The sequence below is a fragment of the Aquarana catesbeiana genome, linkage group LG11 (assembly GCF_042186555.1).
Source record: "Aquarana catesbeiana isolate 2022-GZ linkage group LG11, ASM4218655v1, whole genome shotgun sequence".
Taxonomy (NCBI): Eukaryota; Metazoa; Chordata; class Amphibia; order Anura; family Ranidae; genus Aquarana; species Aquarana catesbeiana.
The window spans coordinates 39,001,363-39,015,560 of record NC_133334.1 but is presented as its reverse complement, the minus strand read 5'-3'; the positions used below and the strand labels follow the sequence as shown (position 1 = coordinate 39,015,560).

The 14,198-nt window shown below is 46.0% G+C and overlaps 1 protein-coding gene across 3 annotated transcripts in view; it reads left to right on the top strand.

Moving 5' to 3' along the window:
* Window positions 1-14,198, top strand: part of IFTAP (intraflagellar transport associated protein) — a 66,750-nt gene that overhangs the window by 19,526 nt on the left and 33,026 nt on the right. For all 3 annotated transcript variants that reach the window (XM_073604182.1, XM_073604183.1, XM_073604181.1), the window contains one exon: window positions 13,136-13,260. In XM_073604182.1, the coding sequence (XP_073460283.1) occupies window positions 13,136-13,260 (125 nt within the window). The remainder of the gene's footprint in view (window positions 1-13,135; window positions 13,261-14,198) is intronic.

Genomic DNA, 14,198 nt, shown 5'->3' with positions numbered 1-14,198 from the left:
ATAGCCCCTTCCTGTTCCAACATGACTGCACACCAGTGCACAAAGCAAGGTCCATAAAGACATAGATGAGCGAGTTTGGGGTGGAGGAACTTGACTGGCCTGCACAGAGTCCTGACCTCAACCCGATAGAACACCTTTGGGATGAATTAGAGTGGAGACTGCAAGCCAGGCCTTCTTGTCCAACATCAGTGCCTGACCTCACAAATGCGCTTCTGGAAGAATGGTCAAACATTCCCATAGACACACTCCTAAACCTTGTGGACGGCCTTCCCAGAAGAGTTGAAGCTGTTATAGCTGCAAAGGGTGGGCCAACTCAATATTAAACCCTACGGACTAAGACTGGGATGCCATTAAAGTTTATGCGCGTGTAAAGGCAGGCGTCCCAATACTTTTTGATAATGTAGTGGCAGGAATATGAAATGTTGGGGCAACATATTATTTAATGCAAGGAATACCATATTTATCGGCGTATAACACGCACTTTTTCCCCCTGACAATAGGGGGCAAATCAGGGGTGCGTGTTATACGCCGATAGTGTACCTTGGAGGGGGACGAGCACCGCCGGAATTCACCGAGCCGTCATCTCCTGTATAATTGGCTCTCACTCGGCTCTGAGGTCACACACACAGTCCCGCCACCGGTATTGGACCAGTGTTCTCTCAATCACAGGAGCTGGTCCAATGCTGATGACGGAGGTGGGACTGTGTATGTGACTCCCGACTGAGAGTCGAGTAAACAGGAGATGACGGCTCGGTGATTTCCTGCATGAAAGATGGTGAGGCTGCAGATGGTCATCAGGCTGCACTGATGGGAGATGGGCGCAGATCAGGTTGCAGATGGGCACATATCAGGCTGCATTGAGGCTGCAGATGGATGCATATCAGGCTGCATATGGGCACATATCAGGCAGCATTGAGGCTGCAGATGGACGCATATCAGGCTGCATTAAGGCTGCAAATGGGCACAGATCAGGCTCCACTGAGGCTGCAGATGGGCGCATATCGGGCTCCATTGAGGCTGCAAATGGCCGCATATCAGGCTCCATTGAGGCTGCAGATGGGCGCATATCAGGCTCCATTGAGGCTGCAGGTGGGCGCATATCAGGCTCCATTGAGGCTGCAGGTGGGCGCATATCAGGCTCCATTGAGGCTGCAGGTGGGCGACTAACAGGCTCCATTAAGGCTGACGGTGGGTGCATATCAGGCTCCATTGAGGCTGCAGATGGGCACAGATCAGGCTGCATTAAGGCTGCAGATGGGCACAGATCAGGCTGCATTGAGGGTGCAGAGGGGCATAGATCAGGCTGCATTGAGGCTGCAGAGGGGCACAGATCAGGCTGCATTGAGGCTGCAGATGGGCACAGATCAGGCTGCATTGAGGCTGCAGATGGGCACAGATCAGGCTGCATTGAGGCTGCAGATGGACGCATATCAGGCTGCAGATGGGCACAGATCAGGCTGCATTCAGACTGCAGATGGACGCATATCAGGTTGCAGATGGGCACATATCAGGCTGCATTGAGGCTGCAGATGGGCACATATCAGGCTCCATTGAGGCTGCAGATGGGCACAGATCAGGCTGCATTAAGGCTGCAGATGGGCACAGATCAGGCTGCATTGAGGGTGCAGAGGGGCATAGATCAGGCTGCATTGAGGCTGCAGAGGGGCATAGATCAGGCTGCATTGAGGCTGCAGATGGGCACAGATCAGGCTGCATTGAGGCTGCAGATGGACGCATATCAGGCTGCAGATGGGCACATATCAGGCTGCAGATGGGCGCATATCAGGCTGCATATGGGCACATATCAGGCAGCATTGAGGCTGCAGATGGGCGCATATCAGGCCGCAGATGGGCACAGATCAGGCTGTATTAAGGCTGCAGGTGGGCACAGATCAGGCTGCATTGAGGCTGCAGATGGGCACAGATCAGGCTGCATTGAGGCTGCAGATGGACGCATATCAGGCTGCAGATGGGCGCATATCAGGCTGCATATGGGCACATATCAGGCAGCATTGAGGCTGCAGATGGGCACAGATCAGGCTGCATTGAGGCTGCAGATGGGCACAGATCAGGCTACATTGATGGGCACTGACCATTATTTTGCTTCAAAGTGGTTTATTTTGAAAAAAAGTTTTTTTCCTGAAACTTCCCTCTTAAATTGAAGGTGCGTGTTATACGCCAATAAATACGGTATTTAAACATTTATATTGAATTAAAACGTGTCCTGCCTTTACAACCAGGAGACAGCAGCATTGAACGTTGTAACCTCCAAATGTTGGGGTAAGAATTTAACCAAATACTTTACTGGGGGGATGTTTATTTTATTCTTCTCAATGCTCTAAACTGAAAAAAAAACTAAAAAAGGGGTTTAATACGACTTTAAGGCCAGTTCTTGGAATGCATGGAATGGAGAACAGCAGGTAGAAAGTTGTGGTTTCATTGTCTGATCATGCGGAGTCTCCTGAGAATATTTAAAGCTGTTTTTTACTTTTTGGTTTACAGCCCACTAGATAACATCTGCTCCTTCTAGCTCCGCATGTTATTGTTTTGTCAAGCATGCATAAAAGTACTGGAAAGGCTGTGTTGTTCAAAAGTACAAAAACATCTTTGAAACTGCAGAATAATACATGAAAAAAACGGAATGGCCGACTACGAAGATCAGCCCTGGCTTCAGGAAATGAATACAAAATGTAGAATGTTCAAAAAAAAAATGTATATAGAGATTTTGGTTATTACCGAAATGTTTATGTTAAAATCTAAAGTGATATACTAGCAGAATTTTGTTTATGGAAAATTTGTTCGATTTTCTAATAGTCATAGAATTTTTTTCTAGAAAAAATGAAATTCTGTGTGTTTTCAATGGGCACAAAACTGTACATATTGTAATGTGCATGTTCTAGGCACAAAAGATACACTATGGGGTTTATTTACTAAAGGCAAATCCACTTTGCACTAAAAGTGCACTTGGAAGTGCAGTCGCTGTAGATCTGAGAGGGACATGCAAGGAAAATAAACAGCATTTTTGCCTGTACATGATTGGATGATAAAATCAGCAGAGCTTCCCCTCATTTCAGATCTTCCCTTCATTTCAGATCTTCCCTTCAGATCTACAGCGACTGCACTTCCAAGCAGTAATGTATTTAGGTTTTGTGCTGCCCTAGGCCTGACTAAGCTTGTGCACCCTCTAATTTAAATATGACCCACCCCTTCCTGCCAAGGCCACACCCCTTGCTGTTTAAGACCCGCCTGAAATTTTCAAGTGGGGACAGTAGTTCTGAGGGCCTGGGGGGGGGGGGCAGTGGATTCCCTTAATTTGCATAGATTTTCTCTCACTTCCTGTTTGGCTATGGGGCAGGAAGTGAAGGGAAATCTCTGCAATGTAACAGGGATGGTAAAAAAAATAAACTGACAGGGGCTATAACCCTCCCTTATTCTATCCAAAATAAGCGCATGAAAACTGACTATCATTCATTCCAGTGTGACTTTTCACATCCAGGCAGTGCGCTTGCAGGACGTTAGGAAAAGTCCTGCAAGCAGCATCTTTGGGGCAGGTTGGGAGCGCTGTATTTATCACTCCCAAAACACCCTGCCCATTGAGATGAATAAGCAGCGCTTTCAAAGTGCCGCAAAATGGGAGTTTTTAACCCCTTTTATGGTGTTAAAAGCACCCTGCAAGTGGCCGAAAGCGGCGCAAAAGCGCCGCTTAAACAGCACTGCTAAGACGAGCGGTGCTGTACCGCTAATGCGGCCACGGCCCCAGTGTGAAAGGCGTCTTAGGGTCTCAGTGAATTCAAGCCTGGTACGGTGATAAGTTGCCACCTGTGCAATAAGTCCATCCATGAAATTTCCTTGCTACTAAATATTCCATGGCCAACTGTTAGTGGTATTATAACAAAGTGGAAGCAACTGGGAACAGCAACTTGGCCACAAAGTGGTAGGCCACCTAAAATGACAGAGAGGGGTCAGCGCATGCTGAAGATCACAGTGCGCAAAAGTCGCCAACTGTCTGCAGAGAATAGCCACAGACCTCCAAACTACGTGTGGCCTTCAGATTAGCACAACTGTGCATAGAGAGCTCAATGGAATGGATTTCCATGGCCGAGCAGCTGCATCCAAGCCTTACATCACCAAGTGCAATGCAAAGCGTTGGATGCAGTGGTGTAAAGCATGCCGTCACTGGACTTTAGAGCAGTAGAGATGTGTTCTCTGGAGTGACAAATCACACTTCTTTGTCTGGTAATCTGATGGACGTGTCTGAGTTTGGCGTTTGCCAGGAGAACAGTACTTGCCTGACTGCATTGTGGCAAGTGTTAAGTTTGGTGGAGGGGCTGTCTTTCAGGGGTTGGGTTTGGCCTCTTAGTTCCAGTAAAGGGAACTCTTAAAGCGCCGGCATACCAAGACATTTTGGACAATTTCACGCTCCCAACTTTGTGGGAACTGTTTGGGGATGGCCCCCTTCTTGTTTCAACATGACTGCGCACCAGTGCACAAAGCAAGGTCCATAAAAACATGGATGAGTGAGTTTGGGGTGGCAGAACTTGACTGGCCTGCATAGAGTCCTGACTTCAACCCGATAGAACACCTTTGGGATGAATTAGAGCGGAGACTGCGAGTCACGCCTTCTCGTCCAACATCAGTGCCTGACCTCACAAATGCGCTTCTGGAAGAATGGTCAAACATTCCCATAGACACACTCCTAAACCTTGTGGACCGCCTTCCCAGAAGAGATGAAGCTGTTATAGCTGCAAAGAGTGGGCCAACTCAATATTGAACCCTACGGACTAAGACTGGGATTCCATTACAGTTCATGTGCGTGTAAAGCAGACGTCCCAATACTTTTGGCAATATAGTGTATCTGTACAAAGTATAACTAAAGGCCAAACTTTTTCTTTCTTTTGGATAGAGTGAAGAGGGATTAGAACCCCTGTTGTGTTTTTATGGCTATCTCTGTGTCTGTTAAGTAGATTCACACTCTCTCTTTGTCCTGTTTACAATTGCCACCAGAAGAGAAAGAAAAACCCAAATTTTGGGTTGTTAGCAGGATCAAGAATGGGGTGGGCATTTCTAATGGGGGGCACTGGTTCTGGTGACAGCCCAGGATTCGCTTACTTTCGAGAACTTTCCTCTCACTTCCTGATTTGGCTGTGTGAAAGGAAGTGAAGGGGAATGTCCTCAATGGGACACAGATGGCAAAAATAAATATACCCCTTCCTTACTCTATTCAAAATTTAAAAAAAGGTTTTGCCTTTTAGTTCTGCTAAATCTGGAATTCCATTGTAGCAGGTTTGAACAAATTGTAAGGGCTTTCCAATACAATTAGTTGACTCGATGGTAAATTGGAATGCTCTGACGATGCTCACAATTTCTATAGGAATGTTTGAACAAAATTCTACTGGTCTATAGCCAACTTAACTCCGGGCATTTCCAAAGTAAATAAACACCCCCCCCCCCCCCATCAATTGATAATGTTTCTGTTGCTTGCTTTGTCTAAGCAGTGGTCTCTAAATGCCGGAGCCGAATGCAGTCCTTTGCTTGCCTTTATCAACTCTTGGGGCACTATTTCTTCCACTGACACCAACGATGAGGCAACATTATTCCTACTGATACCAGCAATAGAGCACTATTCCTCCCACTGACACCAATGATGGGGCACTATTCTTGCCACTGACACCAATGATGGGGCACTGTTCCTTATACTGACACCAACGATGGGGCACTCTTCATCTCACTGACAGCAGGGATGGGGCACTAATTCCAAATATGAGGCATTGTTTACTCTGATTTCAGGACATTTTCTACTTCTGCTGGCCACACTTCGGCCCCCCCTAAAGTCTGAAGGACAGTAAACTTGACCCTTTGTTTAGAAAGTTTGAAGACCCCCGGTTTGGAGGATTGGAGTATTATCTTAATCCACATTCTGATGGTCTTCCTCACTGCTGATTCCAACTGAGATGACCGATTGCTCCCCTGAAGCCACTCTTTCTGCTGGTCATCATCATGTACATTGCAAGACCAGTGGCCTTCCTACCTTCTGGGTTTTTTCCAGAAGCCATTCCCAGTTTTAGTCTTTTACGAGTCTTATTTGCTTTCAACCTTAACCTGTGCCTCCGCCATAATTTTTCCTAAGTGCTGCCTGGTGCTCGTTTAATAAATTTTCCAGTAGACCTGTCACCACATATATTAAAGCGTTTGTAAACCCAATAATAACTTCATGCTACCAGCACCCACTTCTTCTTGTCTTATTATGGGAACTCTAACAATGGGGTGTTTTCTACAGTAGCGTTGTCCTTCTGATATGTGCGCTTCCTGATTGAGCCTACAGATGTCATGATGATGCATGGTGCCCTGTAGAACACGTCTGTGTGATTATAGGAAGCCATGCCTCTTGTCCCACCCATAGCTGTTATTTGACAGCTGCTCCTGTAGAAAGTAATAGTAGTCTAATCCAATGGAAAAAGGTTGAAATAAAAGTGAGTGTTTTGCTGTGAAGAATTACACCACAGTGCCTACAGCTACAGAGGTCAGTGAGTTTTTTTTTCTTCTTTAAACTCAAATGCTGCCTGGTAAAAAATATGCATACTTTGTACCTTCTTTGAAGTTCTGCTTGAACCACCTCCATATTGTTAAAAACAGTGGGAAGGTAGACATGTATTTCTGCTGTGTCGTTATGCTTCAGAAAACACTTTTGGGCACCAATGCACCCGTGAATTCCTGGTTGGTCTGCTAGGGTCTCCCTTTCCCTTTTAGAACAGGGTATATACAATCACCGGCCACTTTATTAGGTACACCTTGCTAGTACTGGGTCGGACCCCCTTTTGCTTTTAGAACTGCCTTAAGTCTTCATGGCATAGATTCAACAAGGTTGAAGGTGCTCTATTGGATTGAGATCTGGTGACTGTGGAGGCCATTAGAGTACAGTGACCCATTGTCATGTTCAGGAAACCAGTGGTGAGATGATTTGAGCTTTGTGACATGGTGCATTATCCTGCTGGAAGGAGCCATCAGAAGATGGGTACACTGTAGTCATAAAGAGATGGACATGGTCAGCAACTATACTCAGGTAGGTTGTGGCATTTAAACGATGCTCATTTGGTACTAAGGGGCCTAAACTGTTCCAAGAAAATATCCCCCATGCCATTACACCACCACCAGCCTGAACCATTGATACAAGGCAGGATGGATCCATGCTTTCATGTTGTTTACACCAAATTCTGATGAAGGGGCGCGGCTGTCACGTCACCACAGCCCGTACGCCCTGCAACGCGTCGCTCGATCCATGACGTCATCACTCCTCGCCGGATGTTTACGTTCCTCCACGCTCTCCGCCTAGTACTGTGACCTGTCACCGCTGCGGCCGGCCATACATCTCAGCGGTACCTCTCCTCACACACAGGCAGAGCCCCCAGCCAGGAGCTGTTTGACTGACTTGATTTCCTGATGGATGATGTCCTCTTCAGTATCTGCTCACTATTTTATGCCTTACTGATGACCTTCAACATGTGAGTTTGACCATTATTATCCTTTTATGAATAAAACTTGTTTTTAGTCTACACCCAGAGGCGCCTCTCTCTTCTGTTTTTACACCAAATTCTGAACCTACTATCTGAATGTCGCAGCTGAAAAAGAGACTCATTAGACCAGGCAACGTTTTCCCAATCTTCTATTGTCCAATTTTGTTGAGCCTGTGCGAATTGTAGCCTCAGTTTCCTGTTCTTAGCTGACAGGAGTGGCACCCGGTGTGGTTTTCTGCTGCTGTAGCCCATTCGCTTCATGGATCGATGTGTCGTGTGTTCAGAGATGGTATTCTGCATACCTTGTTTGTAACGAGTGGTTATTTGAGTTACTGTTGCTTTTCTAACATCTCGAACCAGTCTGCCCATTCACCTCTGTCCTCTGACATCAACAAGGCATTTCCTCCACACAACTGCCCCTCACTGGATATTTTCTCTTTTTTTGGACCCTATAGATAGTTGTGCATGAAAATCCCAGGAGATCAGCAGTTTTTGAAATACTCAGACCAACCTGTCTGGCACCACCAACCATGCAACTTCCAAAGTCACTTAAATTCCCTTTCTTCCCTAGTCTGATGCTCAATTTGAACTTCAGCAAGTTGGCTGGTAAGCAATTTGTGTTACCAAGCAATTGAACAGGTGTACCTACTAAAGTGGCCAGTGAGTGTATAAAGCTGTTACTGTGGGTAACTGAGCTGGAGAGGAGTATTTCAGCCAGTTGCTTTCTCATTGATATAAGTCCAGATGAACCCTTTTTTTAAAATTTAAAAGTTACCAGAAGTTGCATTTTTATTTAATTTCAAAAAGTCATTCTCAATAATTTTTCCAGGTTCCTTCCTCCCCTGCATTGGGGGTCTCTCTTCAGGAGAGCCCCCCACCTAGAACTCATTGATTGACTTTTGCTAATCACGAGGAGAGTGGTCCACAGGGCCTTTTGGCTAGGTCGACTCAACTATACCTTACACCCGTCAGGAGCCTTTCACCCTGGGGGGTGGTCAGGGAAGGGTCCTTCCCCTTCGGAAAGGGGGCTATATGACATACACAAAGTGCACTCTTGGACAGCCAATGTACCCATGAATTCCTGTTGGTCCACTAGGGTTTCCCTTTCCCTTTTAGAACAAGATAAATAAAGAGCTACCCAGGATAGAGGAGGGAAGGTTGGAGGAATGAGTGCGCCTTGATGGCAAGGGAGTGCATTGTATCTGTTATGGCCCCCATGGGAATGCTTGAGGCCTTTTTCTGCCAGATGTAGCAGCTCCAGATAATGAACTTTCCAGGTGGACTAACGTTGGAGAGAGCAAAGACTCAGTCAAGAGTATCCTGAAAATGGACAAAAGTTGGACACTGTGGTTTGGTGAAGGATATTATCGAAAGTTTATCGGACTATTGAAATATTTCCAGTTATGCTTCAGTGAAAAGCAGTAAAAAGGAAAGACTTGGACTTTTCTTCTTCACTTTGTGTGAGCCTATACCTAGAGGAGTGATTATTCACCTGGCTCAGCCAAGAAGGGGCAAGTATATGTGGGAATGAGAAGGAACAGCCCAACAGCCATTGTTACTGGGGTATGCTTTCTGTACCTAACCCCCCACGGCTTAGAGGTTGGATGTGTAAGATGGCCATGAGGACTGTTTTGAGTAGTTGCTCCTTATGGGAGTGTGCATCTATGCCAGCTTAGTGGAGGCCTAAAGCCTTCTAGTAGTGCTCAAATCCAAAGTTTGATAATCCTGTGTTCAGTAAGCCCATCCTACATACTTTTACTCAAGATGTTTATCTTTATAAGCATAGGTTGGTGACTCTTTGGGTGCTCTTTCTCTTTCTGGTCACACTGCAAGTCAATAAATATGCATGTCACCCTTTGCAACTGGTAGAACCACCATTTTGGTGCACTTACCATGCTTTATGCCTCAATAAAACTTTTTAGCTGTTCTGTAAACCTAATGCCGCGTACACACGGGCGGACTTTTCGACCGGACTGGTCTGACGGACTTTTGACGGACTTCCGACGAACTTTTGAACGAACGGACTTGCCTACACACGATCACACCAAAGTCTGACGGATTCGTACGTGATGACGTACAACCGGACTAAAATAAGGAAGTTGATAGCCAGTAGCCAATAGCTGCCTTAGCGTGGGTTTTCGTCCATCGGACTAGCATACAGACGAGCGGATTTTACGACCGGACTCGAGTCCGTTGGACAAATTTGAAACATGTTCCAAATCTAAAGTCCGTCAGAGTTTCGACCAAAAAAGTCAGCTGCAGGTCCGATGGAGCCCACACACGGTCGGATTCGGTCCGTCAGACCAGTCCGGTCGAAAAGTCTGCCCGTGTGTACACGGCATAGAGTGTTAATCTTACACTTTTCCTGCCAGCCCAGCAAACAAATTCCCTTTTGATGGGCTGCAGAAACTGCTGTTTTGTCTAATTCACAGTGGGCTTAGAAAATTAATTTTTCCCCAAACGTTCTGCTGTAGGAGAGAAGAGTTTTTTTTTAGTAACGGGACCCCATGTTGGGTATAAAGAGTTATACAGATATTCTAAAACTAAAGAACAAGATCCCTTTCACGGTAAAAGAAAAATGACTGTTGTAAGATCCTTAACAAACCTTTTGTTTCACGGATGAGCTCGGAAGGAGCCTATCTCTCTTGGGTTCCTCTTTCTATCCCCTTCTGTAAAGCCTCATGGGGTGATTAGCAAAAGGGTATTCTATCTGCCTTTGTGCACTTCTAGGAGAATCAGGCTCCACATGAAAAATAGGTGAAGAGGGCACCTAGGAAAATAAAAGCATCAGCCGACATAAAGAGATAGAAGAGAGCCATCACCGGCTCAGTTGGCGATTAGCGATTGATGTTGGCGTGAGGCATCGGGATTGAGGCAATAAGCTTCAGAATTGTCTCTATTCCAGGGACGCCATACACCTCATTTGAATTAAAGATTCCCTTTTATTGTTTGATGTAAAGAGCTAAATTTAAAGACCGCAGGATTTTTTTTTATTTTTTGTCTCCCATTCAATCTTCAGAGGAATATTATTTTCATACCTGATTCATATCCGACTGTGAAGGGCTAGCGCTGACCAGATGTCTCTTTGTCTTCACGAAAAGAGCTGAAGCAAGGATGAAAGTTTTATGAGGATCTTGGCAGAAGGGAACAAGCAGCGCTAGAGCACAGGGGGCCCCTGGGGGTGGGGGTTGGGGAGATCTCACAGGAGCGTGAAACATTTATCACTGCCTTTGTGTCCTACCTGGTGTCATCCCCTCGGTGGTTAATTCTAGCAGTTGTTTGATCAAGCACTCCGTGGATGTAGCATGAAAGCATTGAGGAAAGAAAACTGTCAGTTATGGGTTGTGGCCGCGTGAAGTTATTGGAGGGTCAGTCCATTGCCAACTGTCGTAAGATGTCTCTGAATGAGCATATGCAGCATGTTCAGCTGTTGGAGGTAAAATACTGTTGATAGGCAAAGCTGAGGTTTGCAAAATGTTATATGTATATGTAAACCCAATCACTAAAATTTCACAAAAGTGTTAATATGTTAAAGACCAACATTGGGCTCATTCTTTCAATCACCCTTACTTCACCTCACTCCATTTTTATGCTTATTTTTTTTATTTACTTGCTTCATCCAAAGGTCTTCTGTCCTGTGATGTGCAAGGTCACCTTCCTCTTTAGATCTTATTCTAACAGTGCAATCACATTATTAAATGCCAATATAGGGCGTTGGGGTGATGCCCCCTTGGGGTTGGTCCATGACACTTTGCACTCAAAAGATGTCCTTAGTCTTTGCTGAATGACTAAGACTGAGAACATCTAGTGGTGGAAAGCTGTTACTGTGGGTGCAGGGCCATCTTTAAGGCAGGGCAAAAGGGGCATCTGCCCTGGGCCCCATCATTGTTGTGGGTCTCAAAGCAGCTGCCTCATACTTGCCAACTGTGCCAGTTCAAATTCCCTTGTCCCTTGAAGTTTTAGTCCCGTGCTGTGTCCCGATATCTCAGTGTGAAGTTCATTTACTAATGCTTCTCAGCTCTGCCTATTGATGTGTACAAATGACTCACCTGCAGATCCTGTGTTTTACATGTAAATTACCTGTATTCATATATAAATAGCAGCATCAATAATATGTAAATAACTGTGGATCGGCTGCATTGATATGAAAAAATAGGTGGCATTCATATGTATATCATGCCCCCCTGAGGTCATGTCCACCATCACTTCTGCTGAATGCTGCCCATTGGGGAGGTAACGGAGCATGCTTGAAAGTCCTGCCTACAACTGTGGTCATTAAGCCTAACATCAGCCTGTTCTGCAAAGGTAAGCAAATTGGAGGTGGAACCCTTTTTCAAAATAACATGGTGCCACAGCACCGTGAATTGTGGTGCATGTGAATACGCACATCTCAGCAGATGTGTGAGGGTGTCATTAACAATTAATGGCCCTGCTGTGTATCTGCTAAAGGGCAGCACGTTTCTGTGTCAGGAAAGGGATTTTGCATGCGTTCCTGACACCCAAAAATGTGAAAGCAGGCTAAATGTCTCAGTTACATTGGTGGTCAGTATAAATCTTCCATTACATTACATTGGGGCTTGGTGTACATTCCTTTCATGCACACTAGTGGTCAGTGTAAATCCCTCCTTACATTAACGGTTCCTGTGAATGCTCCTGTTACGTTAGTAGTCAGTGTAAATCCCCATTGCATTAGTGGTCCATGTAAATCCCCATTACATTAGTGGTCAATGTAAATCCCCATTACATTGAAGTTTTCTGTCTATTGATGGGTCCCTTCACCTCCCCAGTCCATGGCGTGCAGGCAGTGAGGAGATGATGTGCTGTAACCTTTAGCAACCAATCAGTGAGCAGTAATGATGTGCACTAACCTCTTGCAACCAATTGGTGAGTGCTAAGGATGTCCAGTAACCTCTAGCAACCAATCAGTGAGCAGTATTCATGTACAGTAATCTCTAGCAACCAATCAGCAAGCAGAAGTCATGTGCTATAATCTCTTGCAAATAATAAGTGAGCCATAATGTGTGCTGTAACCTCTAGAAGCCAGTCAGTGAGTGGTAATGGTACACTGTAACCTCTGGCAACCAATCATAATCATGGCCTGATCTGATTCAGTAAACTGATTTTGAGTCTAGCTGCTATTTATTGTAGACTCAGAGCAGGTGGAGAGCGAAATTGCATGGGAGGGCCCAAGAAAATGTTTTCCCAGGGTCCAAGCAATATTAAAGACGACCCTGTGTTGGTGACAAAGCTGGAGAGGAGGTGGACATTTCAGCCAGAGCTGCTTTTTTTTTTTTTTTTTTTTTTTTTTTTTTTGATACAGCTCCAGAAGACCCTTTAAAAATGTTAAATAGCCTGGAGTCAGATTTTAAAGTCATTACAAGCAGTCATGCTCAATATTTTTCCATTAGGTTCTTTCCCTACATTGGGGGGTCTCTTTTGGGAGAGCAACCAACCTAGTACTCATTGGTCGACTTTGGCTGATAATGAAAAGAGGGGTCAGTGGTCTCCAAACTGCGGCCGAAGGGGGGGGGGGGCAGTCGCGACCCCTGTTATAGGTATATGTTATTCCAGGCCAATTTTACTTCAGTGATCCCAGATCTTTTCATATGTTTTTTCTTTGACAGAGAAACAAGATTGTCAGATCCAGACTGATGACCCACAAAATCATTGTTCAGTTTTTGAAAACGCCCCAGCTAGAAAAAAGCGTGACGTCAGTGCTGATATGCAAAAAGAGGAAGAACTGGAGCAGGTATGGTTCACATGTCCTCATTGTCTTTCAATGCTCGTTCCATCAAATTCAATCTAATCTGATTTCTCAAATTAGCAAGGTAAAGCTCTATCATGCAAAGAAGAAGCCATATCTGAACATGATGCAGAGACACAGCCGTCATCTCTGGGCCAAAGCTCATTTAAAATGGTCTGCTGCAAAATGGAAAGCTGTTCCATGATCAGACGAATTGAAATTTTGATTTTTTTTGGAAACTATGGTGGCTGTGTCCTCTGGACTAAAGAGGAGAGAGACCAGTGGTGGCTGGTGCTCCATCAATCGGGGGGGGGGGGCAGATGAACCTGCCTATGGTCCCCCACCCCCCATCACTCCAGCCCGCACCGCACTCACACACCCCTGTCGGCTCACTAAGTGTACATGGCTCACTCACCTCTTCTCTGTGGTAGTCTGCTGGCGTGGATCCTCTGCCACCCCGAGATCAGGAGACACAACCCCATCTTTCGCCCCAATCGCTGACTCAGATCTTATCCCCAATGGGTGACAGCGGGAGTGGGTGTACCCCCGGAGCTGATTTGAAGGCTCTGATAGAGAGGAGGATGAGGCAGCGGGGCTGAGAGCCGCGTGTTCCCGGAGAGTGCCGACCGCATCACGGTGCCTGTGCATCTCCTCCCACCTCCTAGGCCAATGGGATCGCTTCTCCTTTCTGACAATCGGGAAACGGGTCTCAAGACCCACTTCCTGATTGACCGCTATTGTCACACGACTGGGTAGGCTCGGAGCACAGTGCTCTGCGCCCCGAGCCCACCCTTTTTTGAAGCCTATTAGAGCCTCTGGTTCTAATCACGTGCTTCCAACCCCCCCCCCCCCCCATTGGAATCCATGGTCCGGTGCCCTGCATGTAGGTCAGGGGACTGGACGCATGGATGGGGGGCGGCACCCCTGCGCTCCTAGTGGAGGGG